This window comes from Pelodiscus sinensis, chromosome 4 (assembly GCF_052426305.1).
Source record: "Pelodiscus sinensis isolate ZL-2025 chromosome 4, ASM5242630v1, whole genome shotgun sequence".
In the NCBI taxonomy this organism is placed as follows: Eukaryota; Metazoa; Chordata; order Testudines; family Trionychidae; genus Pelodiscus; species Pelodiscus sinensis.
In genome coordinates, this window is record NC_143055.1 from 72021295 (window position 1) to 72046503 (window position 25209).

Below are 25209 nucleotides of genomic sequence, written 5' to 3' on the forward strand. Positions count from 1 at the left end.
ACCATTTGTCCAGGTTGTCTAGAACATTTTAAATTATTATCCTTTCCCCCAAACCACTTGCAACCTCTCCCAGTTTCGTATCATCCACTCTGTGCCATTATCGAGATCATTGATTAAGATATTAAACAGAACTGTTCCCAAAACTGTTCCCTGAGAAATCCCATTTGTTATGCCTTTTCAGCATGACTGTGAATCATTTATATATGTTTGTGCATATTTTCATTCACGGATTGGAGGCTGCATACCTTGAAATACTGAAAATGGGAAAGGACAACTCACACGTATTTGTATTATAAATAATAGATGTTTGTAGATAAGTATTTGTATCCTTCAGAATGAGAATGGAAACTATTACTAATAATTAAGAAGTGTGTATGTTTTCATCTGCAGTATTTTTGGGGTTTTGGTGAAAAACAGATTAGTTTTTTTTTTAAATTCCCATACCAGTATGTTTAACATCAAACCGGAAAGTATAGATGTCACTAGTGAAGACCATGTTTTATTACTCCTGTTGGAATTCTACAACTGTTGGATTTGGAGACATAGTACTGTTGCAGAATTCCAATAAAATTTTAATCTTATAAATCACCAAAGCAAAGTGGATCTAAAATTCTTATATGGCTTCATTACCATAATGTTGTAAGGCCTGATACTTTAAAAATGTGTTTAGCCTCACAAAACCCCTGTGAGATAGGGCAGTGCTGTTTTACATTTTACAGATGGAGAACTGAGGCACAGAAAGGCTAAGTGACTTATCCAAAGTGGGATGGAGATTAATGGTGTTAACAGTCTTCAGCAGACACTTATCTACACAAAGCAATTCACAGGTTTGCAAAATATGTCATGAATGAATCGGTATTCAGTAGAGCAGGGGTGGGCAAAAGGGCCTTAATGGGCCAAATCCGGCCTGCCAAGCGGGCTGCTTCAGCCCGCAGAGATTCTGCTGCTCCCCCGCCCCCAGGCCAGTCAGGTAGTGTACTCTAAATGCTGTGGATGGCAGGGAGTGAGAGATTTCACACTCCTCCGGCCCCCAGACCAATCAGCTGCTGCTCAGCTGGCGGGTAGGGTTGGCAGATAGTTGAAACAAAAATACCAAACATCCCCTCCTACCCCCACGTGCGCACACACAAAACACGGGGAAAAAATTCTGTTGAAGGGAAAAAAAAGGAGGGGGTGAGACCAAAGTTGTTGAGCAAAAGAAAAAAGGACTCATTAAGCCAAAAAAATAAAATAAAACAGCATGTCTCCTTTAAGAGAGAGTGCAGGGATAGGAACAGGGGAGAGGTTGAGCACTAAAACCCAGGGGAAGCATTGCTTCCCCTAGGCCTTTTGGCTGGCAGCCATTTTGTGCCGGCAGCCTTGGGGAACCAGGTAAGCATGGGAGTGGGGGTTGGGGTTGGGGCTCGGGGTCGGCGGGGGGGGGGGAAGGCTGGGTGCTGAGTGTTTGTAGGGTTGCCAGGTGCCCATCATTTTTGCCTCCTGGCTGGGGAAAAATCCAGAGAATACCAAACATCTCAGGTGTCTGGTATTCTCTGAATTTGTTTACTGGACAGGAGGCAAAAGTACTGGACTGTCTGGGTGAATACCGGACACCTGGCAACCCTACTGGTGAGTGACTCTAAATGTGGTGCTTCCTTGCAGAGTGGGAAGAGACTCTGTGTGCTCTCCCGAGCCTCTGATTGACCTGTGGGATGGGGGGGGAAGTACGCGAAGTTTCCTCCCACCGCCAATGGTGTGGGAGCCTAGAGGGAGCTCCCAGCTGTTCAGAACAGCTAGTGGTTCTCTCTGGGTGGGCGGGAGGCAAAGACTTCACATGGTCCCATACCCACGGACCAGGCAGGGTCTTTGGGCAGAGAAGCATGGAAGTGTCCTGTCCCCGTCTCTTCCAACTGAGGTCCTGACCCTTCCAGGGCAGCGTGGGACACTTCAGAAATTTCTGAAGTGGCCCCCAGTCAAAAATTATTGTCCAGCCCTGAAGTAGAGAATAGCAGGAATGTTGCAGTAAAGATTAGGGTACATTTGTAGATCTATATTCTCAATTGAGCAAAGCCTCTAAGCATGTTCTTAGTATTTGCTGATTTGGAGCATGTAAGTGGACATTTGTGCCATGTTTCTATGTCTAGTCCTAATCATTTTCCTGGCCAGGTTTAACTTGCATAAATACATTTGTTTTGTAGATAATTTATGTTCTCATTGTCTCTGGCTGTAGTAAGTGATTGTTTTATGTGTAATTGGCCTGATTTCCTTTACATTAATACTTTTACATAGCTCTAGTTCATAATTTACATGCACACAACATTTGTGCACAAAAGCGTATAAATTATGTTTTTACCCACTTTAAATCCCCTTTTCACTGTCAAAGTAGTGTAGAGGAGCCGTAGCATAGATAATAATCAGGACCAGTATGTACTGACAACAAGCAATTCAGCATCAGATACAGGCAGTCCCCGGGTTACGTGGGTCCGACTTATGTCCCACCGCCCGGGTCTTCCGCGGCTTTGCTCCACGTCTCCCTGGTCTGCTGGGGGTAGAGGGGCGCAGCTAGTGTCCCAGGCGTCCAGATTCAGCTGCTGTTGAAACTGATCAGTGGCTGATTCCAGGAAGCCCGGGGCAGAGAAACTCTGCCTCAGGCTTCCTGTAGTCAGCTGCTGGTCAGTTTCAGCAGCGGCTGGATGCCAGTTCCGACTTACATACAAATTCAACTTAAGAACAAACCTACAGTCCCTATCTTGTATGTAACCCGGGGACTGCCTGTATATGCATATGCCACTGTACATTTTTACTTCCTTCACAAATCAATTGAAGGATATAAATAAAACCTGCATTTTTTTTTTCTATGATTTAGCTTCTCTTAATCACTTTTGCCAAGTAAATCTCAAACTCTGATTCATGAACCACCTGTGATTAGCAGAGCTGTCTTGGTTGCTGTTTACTCAAGTGAATTGCCAAGGCTGGTTGTGACCACCTTTTCTTCATACATGAAATTTTCTTTGAGTGAAAGTCGGAGAATCTGAATTACAGGGGAGATGACCAGAAAAAGAAAAAGGAAAACAAAGTAAATAGTTTTCTGAATGTCCTTGTTACAGTTTCTAGTTTAGGCATTTATTTTTATTTTACCATTCTATTTTTGTAACTCTTTAAACATGGAGATTAATGCCACCTCTATTCAAACTGGATTTATTTTTTACTAAAATAAAATTCATAAGGGCTAATAAATCTTCTTTCTCAGTTACATTTTGCTTACTTATAAAGAGGCAGGTATAGAGATACCATGTAGATGTTGAGATTCCTCAGTGAGCGTCGTATTTATAAACACTGTGAGAGTGCAGAAACATGTTTTTCTCACTAAAATCTAATGCACAAGGTCCTCAGGTGATGGACAGTTATAGTATGAAAATAGTTTTACAAATACTGTTACTTATCAGGTTACATGCTTTTTGTTTACTTACAGTATGAAAGAGGCTGGTTTAGGCCATAAACAATGGAGAGGTGGTCCCATTTCATCAAACTGCAAGCAGTGTCCAGTAGTCTATACCAGTCCTGTTTGTGGATCAGATGGTCACACATATTCTTCCCAGGTAAGAATAAAGTAAAGAATAAAGTTGTTCATTCATTGCTGAAGTTAATTTAAATTTCCAAAATCAGTCAAATATCCTAATGTTTGATAAATAGGAACAGTTTTTATTTTGATTTGAATAGCTTACAAACCTCCCTTGAGCTGACAGCCACAAAAAATCAAACATGCCATGAGACAAAAAATAAAACAGCAAGAAATCTCACCAGTATAAAACAAGTAGTTAGCAATAAATGAACATATAAATGAATAAATAAAATTATATTCTCCTGCCTCAGATTCCAGAAGAAATCCTACTCACTCCTTGGTCAAAGATGATCATGCCCTGAAGATTAAAAATTCAAGCTGTTTCAGACCTGTGGAGGGTAAACTGTAAAGGCAAGGGAAAACGCTTTACTCGCAGTTCAGTGTCTTTTAAATCAGGGAAACTTCAGGCTAAGCCTTTACACCGAGTGTGACTGTAGCTGTGCTGGATGAGGAGAGAGATACCTCATCCATATAGATAGGTCTCAGACTATTGTGGAGAAAGACCAACACTTTTAACTCTACCCATAGGTCACCAGGACACAGCCACTGCAGTTTCTGTGACAGAGGTGTTATGCTTACTCTGAGATACTACTACAACAACTAAAGGAAGCTGCTTAATTCTCAACTAGATTTAACATCCTAGTTGGTTTAAGGTCGGGCATATTATAGTACAGGTTGTATCTCCCTTGTCCAGCACCCTCAGCACCTGAGTGGTCCTGAACCAGAGAATTTGCCGAACCAAGGAAGGTCAATGTGGCAGGGGCTCTACTTTTTCCTCTGGCCACCTGGGGGCTCTGCTTTTCCCCAGGCAGCTCCACTGCCACCAGGGCTCTGCTCTCCCCACAGCATGAGGGAAGGAGGGGGAGTCTACTCCCCCCCCACACACACACACTTTGATGCATTCCAGAGCTCCACTCTGCCCAGCGTCTCCACGCTCCCCCCAGCCTCGCTGCCACCTGGGGAGCTCCGTGCTTCTCTTAGTGGCTCTGCACGTTCCTCCCCAGCACCTCCACTATGCCCTGGGGAGCTCTACGCTCCACTCTGGCAGTTGTGCTGCTAGGGTTACCAGATGCTTTCAAAAATATACCAGACTCGCTTGATCTCAGATCCGGGGGAAACCAGCCAGGAAGGGAGCAAGGCTGGCTGGGAGGAGGTCGGAGGGAGCAGGGCTGGCCAGGAGAAATCAGGGGAGGGGAATCGGATGGTGGGAAGCAGAGCTGGCTGGGAGGAGGGTTGGGGGGGCAGGGTTGGCCGGGGGAACTGGCCAGGAGGGGGTCAGAGGAGCAGGGCTCGCGGGGAGGGAGCGAGGGGGGGAAACCAGCCGGCAGGGAGTGGGGCTGGCCCAGGCGCACGAAGTTCCCGGGGTGCTGCCTGTCATCTGCCAGGCCCAGCGGGGTGCACGAGTGAGTCTGGTCCTGGGGATTCCATCCCGCCCACTCCTCTCTACCGCTTAGTTGCGCACTACCTGGCTGGTAGACATGCTCACACAGTGTGAGCAGGCCTGCCAGCCAGACAGTACACAACTATGTACTGATGCTCATGATAATAATAAAACTTACTTAATTAGAAAATACCATACATTTATATCTGGTATTTTCTCAATTTGTTTCCTGGACAGAAAGCTCAAAAACTGGACTGTCTAGTTCAAAACTGGACACCTGGCACCCCTATGTGCTGCTGTCCTCCCACCAGTGATAGAGAGCTCCACTCCCCCCTCTCATTCCAGGGATCGAGGGCTCCGCATTCCTCTCAGTGGCTCTGCTGCCTTTGAACCTTTAATTTGGCAACACCCTTGCTCAACAGCTTATCCCCGTGAGTGTTCGCATGGATGATGCCAGACCAGGGATGCTGCCAGATTAGGGTGTTTCAACCTCTCATCTAATATTGAAGTGGCGGTGTTATAGATTATAATAGCCATGTCTGCATCCAGAAGAAAAGTTTGCAACTGATAGATTAGGCATACTACAACAAGAAAAACCCTGGAAATTTAACCAAGTCCCCAAGTCATATTGAAAATGGTGGGCATACTCCTTCACACTCACTTGGTACCTACTATAAATTCATCCAACTGCATTAATAGCTTCCTGCAGTGCACCACAAACAGTTTAGTCTTACCTGGGTGTTCTCTTGGTAAACTTACCCTCATTCATCTCCAAGTATCTCCCCCACACAGAGTGCTGAGTGAGACCCTTGACTGCCCTCATGAAGCTGGATGAGAAGGACATACACATTTGGGTGTCATCAATTGAAAACACTTCAGTGTAGTGATGACACTCAAGTTTATATCTCCTTCTCATCCAGCTTTGGGAGCACATTACCTTCTCACTAACTGTCCTAACAGCTCATACACTTTGAATAAAAGGGGTGGAAGGCAGCATGGAAATCTGTAGTACACAGCATAACAAAACAATATTTACCCAGCATCAACCTCTGAGATTTCTCAGGAGGAAAGAATGAAACCCCCCAGAAGGCCTTTCTTTTTGTTCCTGTCAGGAACTGCATGCAGGTCACTATGGAGAGAGAGAGATTTTTTTCATAGTTTCTCCCAGGGCTTTTACTTAAGTGGCCCAACTGTGTGCCACTCCTTATTCGGCATTAGGAACAAATGCAAAATCTTGTCCATTGTCAGCAAAATGTGTGTGACTGCAGGAGATCCATAGTTGTTTACAAGTAATTACTGATACATATTTTAAAAGATGCAGCACTTTCTGTATTCTCTCAAATTTATGATGCTTATGAATCAAAATAAAGGTCCTTTCAAGGTTATTTGAGGAGTAATGCCTCTTGAAACTAACATAAAAGATGAATATTTTGATTCCTTTACTCCAGGCAAAGTTTCTTTTGATTGTGTCGTCAAGCTCCAGTGAAAGCTTAATATTGTTGTATAATATAGATACTTTCTTTTACTGGGAATGTATTTGTCAATGACTACTGCAAATTGCACAATACATTTTCTGAACACTGAAAAAAGTTAGTAAAGGACATCCATTTTATAGAACTGTGCAGTGCATTAGCATAATTGCCCAGTGGGCATTGCTTTGGAGATACTATGCCACGTTCTCTGTCAAATTAAGCACATAGCATGTTTGCTGTTTGAACTGCATAATTCTAAAAAACTTTAAACATGCTTTTGGTTCCCAAAAACATAACTGAAGTCATGACTAGTAAATGAGCCACAGGGAAGAATGATTAAAAGATTATCTTCAAAACTGATATTATATAGAGCCTGATAATGCCACCTATCTCACAGAGGGATAACGGAGCAAGCTAATGAGCTACTCAGCAGGTATATCTGGCTCATAAGTATTAATATACAGTCAATGTAAAGAAAAGGTGGGGAAGTCAAATGCTTGTTATAGAATGAAGTAAAAACTAATAGAGAAAAAAATATAAAGAAATGCTGACTAATAAAAATCACTATCCGTAGCTGTATAGGGAGAATTTAATTTAAAGGGGCATTACTTACTATATAAGAAGCATGCTTTTGTTTTAATTTTTGTACAAGTATCTTACTCTTCATTGTTGGTCATGTTTTACCTTCTGCATTTCTCTTAATTTGGGCAATGAAAGTAGACTAGTAAGTTTCTGCTAAATTTGATATACCGATACTTGCCCAGCCATAATGTGAAATATTGTTTATTTTAAATATAACTAATTCATAATTATAAAACAGATTTTTCTACATATATTTTAAGCACTACCTTTATGTATGTAGTGCCTTGGATTTCGTTCATACATTGTAATTTACTACTCAATATTTGTTGCAGGTGTGGCAAAATCGAGCCCTAACAGTTGCATAATAATTATTTCAATAGTTTAATGGCAATGCTGCAGAAACAAATGGCTTTGTTTTAAATGTTTGCCATTTGCATTTTGGTTTCATTCCAGAATAGCCTTGGCAAATCAGTTTTGTGGCTGTGATAATTTCCTCAAGAATGTCAAGTCTTTCTCATCTGATAGAAAAGAGAACAAATTGGTAAAATTTTGCTGTCTATGAGAAGTATATCTGGTTGATGGTAGATCTGCATTTACTCTTAGAGAAGAAAGGACTCTCTTGATAGAGCATTTAGCCATAGATGCTAAATAGACTAGACAAGCCATAGACAAGACATTTTTTATTTGTCTGAAACAGTAATTGCAATAATAATCATGACTATAGGCAGACAAACTTGGTTCCTTACAATTGGGAAATGAAGTTAAGAATAAAACACTATTTTTCAAAAATGTATTGGGTCTAGGGACATAAATGGATAAATGGGTCTAGGGACATAAATGGTTACTTGATAAGCATCGCCCTTACTGGCTAATGCTGGTAACTGGTTAACCAGAACTCAGTCAGGCTCGAGCAGTCTCTGCCTGCAGTGTGGTGAGGTGAGCCCTACCAGATTGCAGCAGCTCCTGCTCATAGCGCAGAACATCGAGCCTGGCTAGGCCGGGCGAGAGAAGCTCCCTGCCCGTAGCATAGCGCAGGCAGACCTGCCATACTGTAAGCAGGGTTGTTCCAGCCCATCCGGGCCACCGCAGGCCCCTACACAGATGGGCCAGAACAGCCTCCTACCTACTGTTCAGTGCAGCAGGCCTTGCCTGGAGCAGTCTCCACCTGTGGTGCACCATAGCAGGCAGTTAACCAGTTAAACATATAGTTTAACTGGTTAACATTTTAAATGATATTTTACATTCCTAATTGGGTCATGACTGGTTTGGGGTAACTGGAGAGATCAAAGGAAATAGAAAGGATCTACTGAATGTCTGAGAGCTAGGAATTGATTCCTGATACATGACAAATTGATAACTAACAATTGTGTATATGTATAATTTTTCAGCCTTCTCATATTATGAACTGATTCCACCAGATGTGTAGTTGTGATTCAGTATTTTAACATGTTATAGCAATGAATGTTTGCATTACATTGTTCCTGACTGTGTGAAAATCTCAAATCACTTGATTAAACCTATCCTCCCTCTCACACACACACACACACACACACACACACACACACACACACACACACACACACACACACACACACACACACACACACACTCACTCACTCACTCACTCACTCACTCACTCACTCACTCACTCACTCACTCACTCACTCACTCACTCAATGATTTCCATTTTAAGGCCAATACTATTTTTATCATGTGTCAATGTATTTTTAGAAATGGATTTTCTTACGTTGCATGTCCAGATGTCTTCACGTTGTGGGTAGGAAAAAACTCGGAGAAGCCTTTAGAAATAAAAAGTGGTAGAGTTTTTTCTGGTATACCCTATCATAAAATTGAAATTAAGTCCCATATACTCAATTAACTTCAGGTGATCTTTTCAGAAATATGATTGAGTTGTTAGTATTTTCTGAACTGCAAAGGAAATGCTCTAAACTAAAATTGTATAGGTATTCAATCTCCAGAACCAAGCAAATTATTATTATTCCAAACTGGCATCTTGCAAAGGGGTTAGCTATCAGAATGTTTAAAAATACGATCTCTTTATTTGGTAACCATAAATAGAAACAACTTCACATGTGCCTGATTAAGCGCACATCAGTCCCAATATTCTTTATTAGAATAGTCCACTACATCTCTCCATTCTGACATTTCATTCATTCAGAGTAGTCACAATAGTAAATGAGACATAAATACCATGCAGTTTAATGCTGCACCACAGCTTTAACTAATACCTGGCACCGTCCTAGTCCAATCAGGTAAGTATTGAAATTTGCCATCCAGGAGATCTTGTAAAAAATACCTTTTCTGGAGATAAAGGCTCATTCTATCATATCCTCACAGAAATTTTAGAAATCTTCCCGTTTTATAGCTCTCCGTGACTAATATTACATTGATTTGACTGCATCTATAGCCTCAATCCCAAACTAATCTGTAAATGTCCTTATCTGTCAGCTACTCACTTGTGTACCCCGTGGATTACGCTGCAGATTTAGACCTCAGCTGATGCTGCATGTTTGATTAACCCTGAAAGGACAAACTGGAAATATGATTACTGAAGTCAGATATCCATACCACACAATATAGCATCCCAACATTGCCTCAGTACTGTTTCACTATTGTTACCTCTTTTACCCCTCTCCAGCTGCTTCACTTCCTGCTCCAGCATCCTCCAATCCACTATTTTTAAAGACATGTAGGGATCTGACATTTTTTCTTTGCAAGAAACTCCTGGATTGTCATGGATTTCCTCCAAACTTTTACTCTGCCAGTGATGCATTGGGTGGTGGAATAAATGTTCAAGGGCACCGACTTCCTCCACAGGCCCCAATGCAAAGTGGTGGGGGTGGGGACGCAGCTCTGCAGTAATCTAATAGTCCAGAGGCTTAAGAATTGTGCAACACTTTGTCATTTCAACATCCTCTTTCTCACATCCCTTTTTTTTCTTTTATCTTTTTTCAATAAATGGAAAATATATTGAGGAAATCATTCTTTCATAGGTTTTCCAAGTGGCTTTTTGCCATGCTGGCATATTATTGCCTGGTCTTCTGATGAGAGAGAATTCTGGAGGACCTGCTCAAATCTGGGAAGCACATACAAGGTGCTTAATCCTCCAGAACACTAATAGATGATTTGTACTTGTCCTGGTGTGAAAAACACGAATAAATTCCCAGTGAGACCACTCTTTCTAATGACAAACTCAAAAACTTTTATCAGTTCTAAATTGCATTCCCATAGAAAAGACATTGAAACAAAACAAAAATAACTGAAAGTACCTCATATCTGCTACTAGCAGATTTGCCCAGCATTGATCAAATCTTTAACTCAATTTTTTTAAATAAAAGGAGAATGTACATGCTTTAATGAAATGATTGTATTTTTTAAAAAAATCTTTTTATCAAGTTAGTAAATAATTTAGTAATTTTTAAATGTGACTTCCACCAGGTGTATTTTTTTTCTTCATCCCCATAAATTCCTATTTGCAATGTTATAACTAAAAGGGTAATTGTCAATTTGGTTTCCAATAACTCCAAATGTCTCAAATTTATGTCCTTTCTGTAAGGTTTATTGAGCTGCAATCGTAATCCCAGTCCATCCTGTTTTTCTGGCTTGTCTTGGTTCAGTACACAGTTATTTAAATTTTGAGGACTGTTCTTGATTTGGTGATTGTCTGTTTGCTTCTCATAAAACTAAATAGAAATCTCATATGCAAACCCCTTTTTTGTTATGATAAGAGAAAGCTATTAACCAAATTTGGTGGCCCTAGCTCTTACCATTTAAGAGGAGGTCAAAGAGACAAACTCTCTAAAATATGGCAGACATAAATACAGAGAGAGAGAGAATGAGCTCTCACTCATTGGTATAAAATGAACTATTATTATGACTATTTTACTTAATAGCAAGCACTTCGAAAGGGCCTTCACCTTAGTTCATGGTTTCATGATTTGTAACACTGAATGTCTTTGAAGTATTTTTACAATGTGCAAGAAAAATAAAGTCTATATCATTTAAACTGTGTCTTACCGAAAACTTACCTTTTTCTTAGCAAATATGCTTCTGTTGCTGCTTAATGATGGATATTCCTGGGTAATGAGGTTCATAGATTCCACTGACTTTTTTGTTAAGTGGAAGTTTCAGGTCTTCAGCATCTCTTACCATCTGACCAAAAGCTATTTTTCCCATCTATTCCTTTTTTTAAAAGTACCATCATACTCCAATTTCAGCCTTCGGATTTTCCTTTTTTTAAATGACAACAAAGGGGGAAAATGCCTGCAAAACTCATTGAATATGCTGCCCTTGTAATCCACATAAATGAATCTTGTCTGTCACTAATGGCCTCTTTACTTTAACCTCAGAGCCAGGACTCGATACTCATCCATCTCAACCTGTCAGCTGCTTTTGACACCATCCACCATGCTTTTCTTCTTAATGTCTATTCCTCCTCTGTTTTTTTTTTAATCTGTTCTCTCTTATTCTCCTATCTAATCTGTCCTTCAGCTTTTCATTCAGAGGATCCTCCTCATCCCTCCCTTGCTGGCAGAAAAGACATTTAAAAATCACTAAGGAGTGTAGGTCAGAGGCAACCAATGAGAATGACTCCTTCCTTCAGTCCTATCAGGGCAAGGCAGGTGCATATAAAAAGGGAGCTGCAGGGCAGAAGAGGGGAATTCTCATTCAGGAAGAAGTGCTGTGTCTCTGGAGGACTGGGAGAACTGCCAGCACCCTGGACAGAGCAGTGCTGCCAGCAGTTCCAGAGAATAGAAAGAGCACTTTCCTGGCTAGCGTCTGAGGGTTACAGGCTGAAGCTCTGACCCAAGGGCAAAGAGGGGGCTGGAGCCATGTGGGAGATAGCCCCAGAGTAATGGACAGCAGTTGGCCACTGAAAGGAATAGCTGGATGGTGGATTGAGAAGGAGCACTGCCAGAGGACTGTGTCATTAAAGAGGATATCACAGTCATTGGGAGATGTGGATTTTAGATTAGAAGTGATGGCACAAGGCACCACTTGAAGCACGTGCACTACAGTGCAGAGCCAATTCCCAAGAGAAACCAGCAGAAGGCACCAGAGTGATGAGCAAACCCTGTTACAGTGGATGTTCCAAAGGAGATCCTCTCCTCTTCGCCTGCTACCCTTCGTCGCCAGATGATCTTATTCACAAATACATGTTCATCTGTTATTTGTATGCTACTGATTCATGTCTACCTCTCTATTCTGTATTGGTCGTCTTCTGTCCAAACTAAACTTTCAGCCTGTCTCCCTCACATCTTTTTGTGGATGTCCATCTGTCAGTGTAAGCTCAAACTGGCCAAAACCAAAATCTTTCTGAACTTGTGTTCCCTCCCTATCCATCTCCTTTTCTACCATATTGAGACAAAAGCATTTACCTTTGTGCTGGAAAACAGCCCAGTCTCCCTCACCCATTTTAAAAATGCTCAAAACAAGCACTTCAATACTTTTTTTTTCCAGTGTTGCCATTTATCCAAGCATGCATTTCTCCATTAATACCTATGAATCCACCTCATTGTCCTCCTTCATGTACCAATTTAAAACTCTTCTCTGCCTGATGCCTACCAAAAAAAAAAAAAGATAGCTTATTAATTGTGACCACTGCTTATCATGTTGTCCAATATAATTTCATTAGTTACCAGGGAGCACAGGTAACTAATGAAATTATATTGGACAACATGGCAATTCATCATTGTCTATCATTGTCTATCATGTTACACTTGAATTCTGAGTTCAAGCCAAGGACTTTCTCTTTGCTTCATGTGTCTACAGTGTTTAGGACAGGAGTGGGGAGCCTTTTTTTTTGTTGCGGGGGGGGGGGGGGGAATTTGGGAGTTGCTGATCCACAGGAAAATCAGTCAGGAGCCACACACAAGTGAGATGCAAAGAAAAAAGCCCTCACTGACACGGAGGAGAAAACATCCTGACTAAGGCTACGTCTAGACTACATGCCCCTGTCGCCAGAGGCATGTAGATTAGGCTACCAGGCATAGGAAAATGAAGCGGCGATTTAAATAATCGCCGCTTCATTTAAATTTACATGGCTGCTGTGCTGAGCCGATCAGCTGTTTGTCGGCTCAGCGCGGTAGTCTGGACACGCGGGTGTCGACATCAAAGGCATTTGTCGACCACCCAGGTATGCCTCCTGGAATGAGGTTTACCTGGGTGGTCGACAAATGCCTTTGATGTCGACACCCGCGCGTCCAGACTACCGCGCTGAGCCGACAAACAGCTGATCGGCTCAGCACAGCAGCCATATAAATTTAAATGAAGCGGCAATTATTTAAATCACCACTTCATTTTCCTATGCCTGGTAGCCTAATCTACATGCCTCTGTCGACAGGGGCATGTAGTCTAGAGTAGCCTAAAGAGAAAGATACTCCTCACATTCTCCTAGTAAACCAGAGCCTTAGGGGGGACCAGGCTAGTAGATTTTATATGCTTCTGCTGCAAGGGAGGGAAGGTGAGGGGGTTGAAGTGCCAGTGTGGGGTCCCCAATGCTGATGTGGGGAGCCTCAAGGGCTAGATCTAGGTAATCTGGGGGCTGCATCCAGCCTCTAGGTCTCAGGTTCCCCACCACTGTAGCTGATTTCTGTCAGAAAAGGACATTATAATTCCATTGTTTTCTAAGCCCTGCTATCTAGCCTGTTAGCTTATGTTGAGAGACTTTTCAGGTGATCTGTTCCTATTTCCTTTCTTTATAGCAGTGGTTCTCAAAGTGTGGTCTGAAGACCACCAGTGGCTCACAACTGTCTTGTGAGTGGACTGCAGGCTCGGGGTTTGGCCACACCCCAACAGTCCAACCCTGCCTCCTACACGAGATTGGAATGCCAGCACTGGCTTCCTGTTGTGGAGGAGGGGGAAAGCCCCGAGCCTTGCGGGCCATATCTGGCTTGCAGGTGAAAAAAGTGGCTCTGTGCACTCCCATGCTCCCTCCCTCCAGCTGGGGAAATGACTTCTCATCTGAAAGCTTTCCCTGCTGCTCCTATTGGCTGGAATCCTAGCTAATGGGAGCACTGGGGGCAGTGCCTGAGAGAAGCTGGGGGAGCGCAGAGTTAGGTAAGCACCCCCCCCCATCCGTCTCATGCCTGGCTCCCACACCACCATCGCACTCATGCACCCCTTTCCTACTGAGACACCTCATCCCCTTCATGCCTTTGCACCCTCCATCCTGCCCACTTCCCCCACCCCTAGCCTGCTTCTGCACCACCCACCCCTCTGAGATCTGCATCTCTGCACCGCTCCTGCATCACCAGGCCACCTATCGTCAGCCTGCTCTGCACCATCACTTCCATCCAGACCCCCTATCCATAGCCAGCTCCTAAACACTTCTTCCTACCTAGACCTCGCACCCCTATTCCGTCTGACACTCATTTTGTCATCATGGATGGTCTATGGAAAGGTTTGTGTTGTGCGGGGTGGGCCATGGGCCAAAAAGTTTGAGAACCACTTATCTAGGTAAATTCCTGGGTTTTGAACCTACATAAACATTTTTGGGGGTTGACAGATCGTGCATTGACTGGTGTTTTGACCTGAATATGAATCAGTTTGCAAATTTCCTTTTTGGATTATTATATGGCATAGCTTAAATGTTTTTGACACTTAGGCACTAGGATAACTAAGCATGCATTAACTATGTCTGTCTGTATATGGCATTTATTTGCATTACTTTTCTGTAATTAAAGACTAATGAGCATGCCCTTTATGTGATATTTTAGTTCACTTATAGCTTTATAAATATTTCAACTTTAGGATAATTAGCGAAATTTAACTTGATTCATTAGAAATGCAATCAGTGAAAAAGTATATTACACCAAAAAGTGGAATTATAAAGCATTTTAATAGGCCCTGAGTAGAATCTTTAACGAAAGTTCAATGTTTTGAGATGCCAAATACATGAGTGTCTGTGTGCATGTCTCTGTGTTATTTGTAGAGCCCTGCAAATGTGCAGATATCCACTTTATATCCGTGGGTGTCTTCACTCATAAATAAAGATGTACATGTTGATTCAAATTGTTGTATCCATGCAGGACTATAGTTATTAGGGTGGGGCAGCAAAAGAGGGGAGAAAGCAGTTAGAAGCGTAACTTATTATCCCAGGTGCCTGATGCCTCTCACTGTAAGACCCAATTAACAGTTACTTGTAATTTCACCTGTTTACACTGAAATTGTATAGGCTGTCTACATGGACTGATTTTTTTTTTCATCCAAAACAGTCCATCCATTTCTGAGAATGAGAGAAGGGGAAATTACTTGTTTTTTGCCCACGTTAAAAACTTGTAGTTACCTTTTCATTTAGAATTTCTAGTCGCCCTCTATGCTTTGAAGTGCACTCCTGAAACTTGATAGTTGGGTGGCCTTTGTGTATGCAGTGTGCCTTTTGTGTCCCCTGTGAAAATCCATCCAAATTTGGCCAGGTTTGAAAACCCCCAATTTTCATATGCTTTGTACAGACATCTCAGATTTTAAGAGCTAAATTTCCTCAAAGACTGTGTGCCTGAGCATTTTCCAGCTTCAGAGCTGAGCAAGATTTGACCTTAGCTTCAACTCCAGGCTGCAATGGGGCATGCTGTGTTTGGGCCAGTAGTTTCACTGCAAAGGAAATTTGTGGAGGAAAGCCAGATATGTGGGGGAAGGAAATTGGGACAAGAAGTCAGGGAGTGTAATCGGCATGGAGGCTGTTGAGGTAAGAGTGGGAAACTGAGTTTTGTAGTTGGGATGGTGGAAAAAATGGAATTGGGAGCCAGGAGTTGGCCTTTCCTAACTTTCTGAGTGCTTAGCTTTGAACCTTAATAATATTGTTTAACATAGTTCTTTGTGTGTGATATACAGTATAGCAAAATACATAATAACACACCAACCTTATGGATATATTTACAGCATAAATATATTAATGTGGATATCCTTTGGAGGGAGGAAGCATCGCACAAGTGTTATTTTTATGAATTATTTTGCCTTTATTATGCCTTTGACACTTTAAAACACTTGCCTGTTAAGTGTTTCATTTGCAGTTTATTTTAAAAAGGCAAACATTCTGAATATAATATAAAAATCCCTTCCTTTTAACAGGGTATTTACTTTGAAAAACTCACTAGACAGGTACATGCATCTTTTGGTGCCTAAATACCTTTGAAAATCTGACCTAAAACAGTTAAGTGGTTTCCTCAAGGTGACCCAATAAATCGCACTAGAAACTAGGTGACCTGATTTATAGATCCTTTTTTTAAATCCGTGCACTATACTGTGATGAAGAAAGCTGGCAAAATCAGGAGTTATATAGCAGAATGAATTTCCTGAGAACAGGAAGAGAATTGTTTATACAGATTTTCAGTGTGCCTTGTAAATTGCTTTCTCTGGTTCATAGCTTTATAAGCAATGTATCATCTCTTCTCTTTCAAGCACGAAAGGCTTTTGATTGCTACGGTCCTGGTTCAAAAGCACATGTCCTTTTGTTTCTGGGTCAAAATATTACTTGTATTTCCCCAGGTGTTTTTTGTTTGTTTGTTTGTTTACAGTGGTGCTAATCTGCTGAAAAACCTTCAATCTATACTCTTATTGAATTAATAGGTTGATTAGTGGTTAGTGTAAAATAAAAGAAACATCAGTTGGTGCTGATCATAAACTAAATCTTTTTTTAGATTTTTTTGGAGGAGGTTTAATTCTTGTGTTCTAAAGCATAAAAGTATTTTGTCAGCTGATATTTCCTAACTTAGCACTAAGCACTAATCAGGTGTGTTACCTGTATATTTGATGCCTTTAATTCTTATAAGAACCTTGAGAAAAGTATAAAAATATATTTCTTGTAGGGTTTTGAGCTAAAAAATTAGTCCTCTGGAAATAATGTCCAAGAACTGCTGATGTTATGATGTCATGGAGGTAATTTCCAGTTAATTAAATGAGGCTTTTAGCTCAAAATGTGACATTGAATATGTTTGTGCTTTTTCCAAGTCTCTCATAAGAATTATATATGGACGCAATTAATTTTAATTGCACTAAACATTTTACTTAACTTTAAGGTTACAAAATTGAATTTTCTTTCAACATAAATGCTGCAATTGCCCATTAATGTTACACTCCTATTCTAAATTATCTTAATTCACATAAGATACATTCAACACACCCAAATATACATAGTTCTGTAACTCTTTCAATTGCAGCATGCAGCTACCTATGGTGTGCAGCCAAATCTCCAAAATTACACTTGTATTCCCAAATAAGTGAGTAGTCTTGTGCCATGTGTTTTTGAGAGGCACTTTGGGGTTATGGGTAGAGCTGTAGGTATAGAGATCAGGGTAGAGAAATCCATGGGGCTGGTTCTAATGCATCCAAAGGTCCTGAGGGAGTTGGTTAGTGTGGTTGCAGAGACATCGGACATTCTCTTTGAAAATTTGTGGCAGTCAGGGAAGGTCCCAGATAATTGGGAAAAGGCAAGAGTAATATCCATCTTTAAAAAAGGGAAGAAGGAGAATCCAGGCAACTACAGACCGGTCAGCCTCATCTCAGTCCCTGGAATAACCATAGAGGGGATCCTCAAGGAATACATTTTTGAAGCACTTGGAAGAAAGGAAAGTGTTCACAAATAGTCAACATGGATTCACCAAGGGCAAGTCATGCCTGACCAACCTGATTGTCTTCTGTGATGAGGTAACTGGCTCTGTGGATATAGGGAAAGCGGTGGACATGATGATATACCTTGACTTCAGCATAGCTTTTGATACAGTCTTCCCCAGTATTCTTGTCAGTAAGTTAAAGAAATATGAATTGAGTAAATGCATTATAAAATGGATAGACAGCTGGCTAGGTGGTCGGGCTCAGTGGGTAGTGATCGTCTGTTTGGCGATCAGTATCAAGTGGCATGCCCCAAGAGTCAGTTCTGGGGCCAGTTTTGTTCAAAAGGACCTGAGTGTTGGGATGGTTGCACCCTCAGCAAGTTCATGGATGATGCTGAGTTGGAGGGAGAAGTAGATATACTGGTGGGTTGGGATAGGGTCCAGAGTGACCTAGAAAAATTGGAGGTCTGGGCCAAAAGAAATCTAGTTCAGCAAGGACAAATGCAGTGTTCTACATTTGGGACAGAAGAATCCCAAGCATTTCTACAAGCAGGGGACAGACTGGCTGTGCAGCAGTTCTGCAAAAAATGACCTGGGTATTACAATAGATGAGAAGCTGGATATGAGTCAACAGTGTGACCTTGTAACTAAGAGAACTAATAACATGTTTGGAGGATCATTGCCAGCAGATCTAGAAAGGTGATTATTCCCCTTTATTTAGCACTGGTGAGGCCACAGCTGGAGTGTTGAGTCCAATTTTGTGCCCACCATTATGAAAGGATGTGAATGCACGGGAGAAAGTCCAGTGGAAGGCAGTGGAAAGTCCAGTGGAAGAAAGCTGGAGTACGTGACTTAGAGGAGAGGCTGAGGGATTTGGGCTTGGTTAGTCTATAGAAGAGAAGAATGAGGGGGGATTTGATAGCAGCCTTTAACTACTTAAGGGGGCATTCCAAAGAGGATGAAGAGAGGCTGTTCTTGGTAGTGACAGATGACAGAAGGAGGAGCTAGGGTCTCAAGTCACAGTGGGGAAGGTCTTGGTTGGATATTAGGAAAAACTATTTCACTAGGACAGTGCTGAAGTACTGAAATGGGTTACCTAGGGAGGTAGTAGACTCTCCATCCCTACAGGTTTTTAAATTCCATCTTGAGAAAGTCCTGCATGAAATCATTTAGTTGTGATTGGTCCTGTTTTTTAGCAGGGGGTGGGACACGCTCTCCTGAGGTCTCTTCCAACTCTGTGAGTCTATGCCTTGGGGTTGGGGAAGGAATACCGGAATTTTGAGGGGAAATCTAGGAAGCTATAACCCCTTTTCAGCAGAATTTTTCCTGTGCTTGGGAAATCCCATTGTTCATCAGGAAAGAGACTTCCCTAGTTCTGTTGGGCTTGTATATGCTTGTTTAGGACATTGAAAGCTCTATTTGATTGTCAAAAAAATGAATATTCTATCCTCTATTAAGCTTAGACTTAGGGAAGGGGTGGGAAATTCATCTTGTCCATGAGAGAAAGGGATCATGGAAGGAAATATTCACTGGAGCCTGGAGAAAGGAAGCACGAGAGGGATAAGTGTGAGATTTTTCTTATGGAAAAGCAGTTGTATGGGACTGGAGGGGATGTTCCAAGCCCCTTACACAAACACACGCTCTCTAATTGCTTACATTTAAATTTCCAGAGGCCTGAGGTGTTGGTAATCCACAGGACTATGCAAGAAGTGTGTATGTGTATCATTTAAGGCATTTTGGAGGGACAAAGACTTAGTGGTCTTCTATTCCACAACTGCAGCTACACTGTATCACTTATTTTCCTGCTCCAGCAATCAGAAAGTTTACTTAAAACCAAGGAGCCGGGCCTAAAAATTGAGATGGAGCTGGGGACAGGGATCTTTTCCTCTGCACCTACTTTGTCATTGAGAAGCATGAGAATCATAGTCTATATGAGTAGTCAGTAATTCTGACTAAATATTATTCACTTTGACAGATAATTCTGCTATACAGGCATATGTTATCCAATTTAACATTTGGAACATATGCACTAAAAAGTAGCAGTTGAAGCTGAATTGAATTACACACCAGTGCATTTTCTTATTAGAGCTATTCAGAGTGTCCTGTTTAATTTGAAAATAAATTTCCAGATAACAAATTACTGGCCTGTAAAGAACTTTCATTACCTAGATAGGTTACAATTAAAGATGACAACTACCTTTCAAACATGAAACTTCTTTGCAGTTGTGTAATTAGTAGTTATCCGTTGTCTAAAAAGTATCTCATTAATGTGTTAATATTAATGTTCTAGAAAGAGTTCCTGTATGCCTCAACACAGTGAAATGTTTATATGATCTGAATTTACATCAAGTTCACAATCCATACTGTTTACTTGATGAGGAAGGAGATGTGTGGAAAAAATACCTTGTGATAGTGTAATAGGACTGCATAATAATGTATGTGTCCACAGGGGCAGAATTTAACATTGTGTGAACAACCTTAACTCTTATATTTCTTATCTTTTGAGTGTTCGATTTTGCAACTTAAATAAGTTAGTGTTATTGTCTGTAATTGAGTCTAACTTTCTCTTCAAAGAGTATCAAAACATTTTACAAATCTTACTTTATAGGCAGGGCTGGTAGCACCTCTTATTACTGAGGCTACTTGATGCTTCCTATTAAGAGACCTTGTTTGCAGTTGCTCATTAGTTTGCTAACCTTAAACCATTCTAGCTAAAATTTTCCATTAGAGATGTTTGGCTCAGGCAGAATTGTTTTGGAAAGTTTCAGCCAAAGCAAGTCCTGCCCTTTCTGAAAATAAGGCTATGGAAAAATACCACATTTTTCTGTATGAAAGTCAGGTGACCTATTTTTTTCATTCTCTAGTGTCCTATCCTTTGGAGCAAAGATTTCAAACTTGATTGGGACTGGAGCCTTTGTATCATTCAGGGGTGTGCACTAGGTACGTGGAGGAAGCAGGGGCAGTGGCCCCCAAATCTTCAAGCCTTCCTACATGCCGAGCAGAAAAGAAGCAATAGGATAGCTGGCTGCTGGCTCATTTCCTCCTCCCCCTGCACCTACAACTGCAGCCTGCAGCTTCTCCTTCCTTGCTGTTGGGTCCCACATATTGCCACGGCCTTTTGCCCTGACTCATTTGAGAGGATGTTGGCAAAACAGGCAGCTGCAATGGGACTCCAGCAGCAGGGAAGGAGAAGCAGCAGGTTGTTGGCTGTAAGGGTTGAGGGAGGAGCAGCCAGCCACCCTGTTGTCTTACGCTTCCACCTTGGCATTGTAGAAAAACTTGAGTATATTTAAAGCCACAAGAGCAATGTTGTCTGGAGTCCTGTGCTCCTGGTAGGCTCACCCATGATGGTAGGATGCTAGGTGAGGTACCAGACAAAGTGCAGCTGAACACAACCCAATATAAAACCTCAACAGGAGAACAAGCAGATGAAGCAGTATCACCTTTCAATGGCTGCAAATTCAGAAGGCTGCTTTGGGTATGACCACCTGAAGTCTCTTCCAACTCTGATTCTTTGATTCTGCTACTGGTTGCCATCTCAGGACTGGTTTGACAACATTGAGACTGAAGCTATTCTGTACCAAAAGAGAAGAGCTTTCTGTGACTGATAAAACCAATCACTGTGCACTCAGAAGCAGAGCTCTTTCCATCTGCTAAGAACTGAAGTTCAAAGGAAGATCTGCGAAATCAAAACCAAATATATATTGGACTCCCCTGGTTCAGCACCCTCAGGACATGACCAGTTCTGGATGAGGAAATTTGCCAGACAATTGGAGGGCTCCTGACAGCAGCCCTTCATCCCGCTGCCCCTCCCCACTGCCAGCTCCTTCGGCCCAGCTGGGTTGCCTGCTGACCAGCCCCAACCCCGGCTCCACTGCTGGCCTGGTTACATGCTGCCCAATTGGGCTGCAACAGCCCCAGGCCCACTTCCGGCAGCATGAGGCTCCGACCGCACTGATTTCTGCCAGGCTGCCACCGCCCTGGCCAGCTTTTCCTCCTGGGCTGCTGCTACTGCTGCACCAGCCGTGCTGCTACCAGGACTGCCCTGCTGCCACCGCCCAGGATACTGTAGCCCTGCTGCCACTCAGACTGCCACAGCCCCAGCCTGGCTTCCCCTCCTGGGATGCCATGGTCCTAGCTGCGGCAGGCAGCCCTGATCGCGCTCCACTGCCTTGGCTGCTCTGGCACCACCGCTGCTCAGGCTGCTGTGGTCCCACTGCTACCACTCTTGCTGGGTTGCCCCAGGCTCCCAGCTGCTGGCCCTCCTGCTCCTGGGCTCCTCTCCTCCAGGAACATCCCTGGTCATGCCAGACCAGAAAATCCCAGTTTTGGGAGGTGCAACCTGTAGTAGGAGAACAAAGCAAGCACTTGCTGATGCACATGATATGCAGAGCTTTTTGGGGGGGGGGGGGGAGCATATATTAAGAGATTTGCTAGATCTTTGAACCTAAAAAATCACAACAAATGCTATGCACACTGAACTTCCTTCATCCTGGGCTGAGGATTTTACAGGCAATTGCCAGTCTGGTCTGCTGGAGATAATGCCAGGTCTGGACATTGGCACCTGAGAGTAGGGTGTCCATATTTCCTGTGTTCTCAATGGCACATATACACTGCTTGGTACAGGCATAATTGAGGAGGAAGCTCACGAGGCACAGCCACGAAAGCTCATGATACCATCTACGTGCTTTGTTAGTCCATAAAGTGCTACCAGACCATTTGCTGTTTGTTAAGCTTATCCAAAATAACTGGTTCAGGCTGAGTTGAATAATCAGGCCACAGGATGTGATAGATGACCACAATGGCCATGGGTAACGAATTGACGTATATAATAATAAGTTGAGATCAATGATACATGGAAAAGGACACTTCAACATTAGAAAATCCCCTACTGAATATGCATCAAACAGGTCAGCATCAGCATCATAGTATAAAAGTGGGACCCCAGCCAAGAGGCAACAGGAAGAAGAAGATGTAGTCCTTGAGAGGGTCAGAATGAAGGCACTTGGTAATGATGGGGAAGGTGAAGATAATTAGAAAGATGATGGGCTGACACCTAAGATTGTTCTAGAAGGAATAATGTAAGTATATGGTATGGAAATATGGATGTACATTCCCTATCTTATGAAACCGGGGTGTTCGTGACTGTGCTAACTGTATTTAATAAATTATATTTGTAAATATACAGGAGTTTCTATAGTGTAAGTATTGCAACTGTGCACATCAGAGTTCCCAATCACAGAATAATTGAATACTGGGCCTGATCCTAGGACAAAAAAAACTGTCAATCCTACAGGTGGATAATTAGAAATTAAAACATAATCTTAGATCAGGCAACGAGCACCCTACCCTCCCTTCCCAAAACTAGAATTGAACTTGAGTTCTATTCCTTTGCTGTCAGCAAATAGCTGTGAAATCCAAGAGAAAGAAATATGTCTTGTCCCTATCTAGTGCTGATCCATATAGGGAATGACAGCCTATTATTTCAATTACACGTTTGATATATCCAAGTGTCATAGGTCTATGTGATGGATGGAAAAGGTCATATCACAGCTTCCATTGACTTCAGTTACAGATGTAAATGCTCAGCACTTGTACAGCTCAAACACCAAGGTCTTAAGACAGTCACCAAAATTGAGAACATGCAGTTCTCAATTTTGAGGAAAAATTGGGTACTACTTGTCCAGAATCACTTATGTGTCAGATATAGAATCTAGTTCTCCAGGGAAGGATTCATGTTTCTTCCCTTGCCTAATTCACTACTTTCATTCCCAAAATCCCAGTAGGCTAGTCTCATAGCATGCTGAGGGTGTTAGCGTTCGTAAGCCATGAGCATGGGCATGTACCTGATGCGTTTGATCTTCTCTAATACTTTCCTTTTTGCAGAAATTAATTACATTAACTGTATCAGGTTGCAGTCCCCCTTCTACCACCTCTAGAACCCCCTCCTTCAGTTCTGGTTGCACCTTTCCCCACACTATTTGATTTATGTATAGCCTACTGACCACCCCACAAAGTTGCCAAGATGGCCATCTGCCATAGCAGAAAGAGAAAACTGGACTTGGGGGTGGGAGATGCTCTTTGACTTCAGACCTTCTTCAGATCCCTCTTGAAGACATGTCTCTGGGTAGAGTTTCTCTGGGCCACATCTGGTTCCCTGGACACCTTAGAGAAGTAGTGGGCACTGTCTAGAGTTCCCTGCTTGGTGTCCCCCTCTGGAACTCTGCTTTTGAATCTGCTACCCTATTCCTATCCCTGTTTTCTCTGTTTCGTTGCCCTTAGGCTGAGGCTATGGGGCTTTAGATTTAGGCAGCTTGTATTTACATGTCCCTTAGTACTTCAGTAGTACACACATTCCAATTTCTGCAACAGTTGATTCAGGGATCCTATAAACAAGTCTCCTTCACTTCATGACCCTGAGTCATCCCCTGAGTAGGTCCATTCTGTGCTCTTAATGAAATGGTGGTACAATGGAAAAAATGTAAACATGTAATTTAAAGAACTGTATCCTAATGCAGGGAGCTAAATAAAGTTTGCACAGGCAACCTTATTCCTACCATATCTTAAATTTTGAGTTCTTGACTTTGCAAGCAATAATATTAGTATTAATTATTTTATATTATTAATATTAATATTTTTGTGGGAATTGTATGTAGAGAGGATAGGGATACATTTACTGTATGTTAAAAAGCAGCTTGCCTCTGAAGAAGAACATGGCAGAGTTAGATAAGAATCAATTTTCTAGTTTATAGTTCTTTAACATTGTAATGAGTGATAAATACAGAATTTGTATATATATTAAAGTAACATCCATTGAAGTTATTGTAGGAAAAATGTGACTATGCTTATAGATTTTAAGAACAATAAAATGATATGATTTATCTAAATATGTCATGTATCATTGACATTTTTCTTTAAAAAAAATTTTAATTGTCACTCCCCAATGCTTTACACAGCAAGTTAGGATGAGAAGTAAAGAATGTTGTATCCATTTGAAGATGAACAAAAAGCAGAATGTTATAATACAAATTGGAATTTGTCTAGGAGGACCTTGACAGTACATAAACTAGCAACATTTCATCTTGAAATGCAATGAGGCTATGACGTCGTAACTATATATATGTATAAAAATGAGGGGTTAGGTTATTGTGCAATCTTGCTATGAAGTCAGATGTGCCTACACATCTATTTGAATTTTGTACGTTTATTTTTGAAACAGTTTAGTCACCATATGAATCAAACATACAACTAAGTAGGTGATGAAACTGCCAGGTAGCTCAACTCAGAGGAAATGAGAATCAAGTGATGAAAAAAAATCGACTGGATATATCTGTCCGTGAAATGAACAGTTTCATTTCACAGCAGAAGAGACTGTATCAGAGAGAGGAGATGGGAGGGGAGACATCAAAATGAGACAATAATAATTAAACTGTAAATCCAGGATAAAAATAAGCAATATTGGGAAGTCAAGCAATGAGTTCCTTTTAAAGTTTTATTAATTGTAATTGAAAATTCAGTCTTTCTCCCTAGATAAAAACAAAACAACAACTTTGCAATACTATCAGATTAGTCCATACTGTTGTAAATTTAGTCAAAATTTTG

General features: G+C 41.7%; 1 protein-coding gene across 1 annotated transcript in view; it reads left to right on the forward strand.

The window, feature by feature from the left end:
- Positions 1-25209, forward strand: part of SPOCK3 (SPARC (osteonectin), cwcv and kazal like domains proteoglycan 3) — a 356641-nt gene that overhangs the window by 238670 nt on the left and 92762 nt on the right. Inside the window, exon 5 of the mRNA XM_006111699.5 lies at positions 3452-3578. Coding sequence (XP_006111761.3) covers positions 3452-3578 — 127 coding nt within the window. The remainder of the gene's footprint in view (positions 1-3451; positions 3579-25209) is intronic.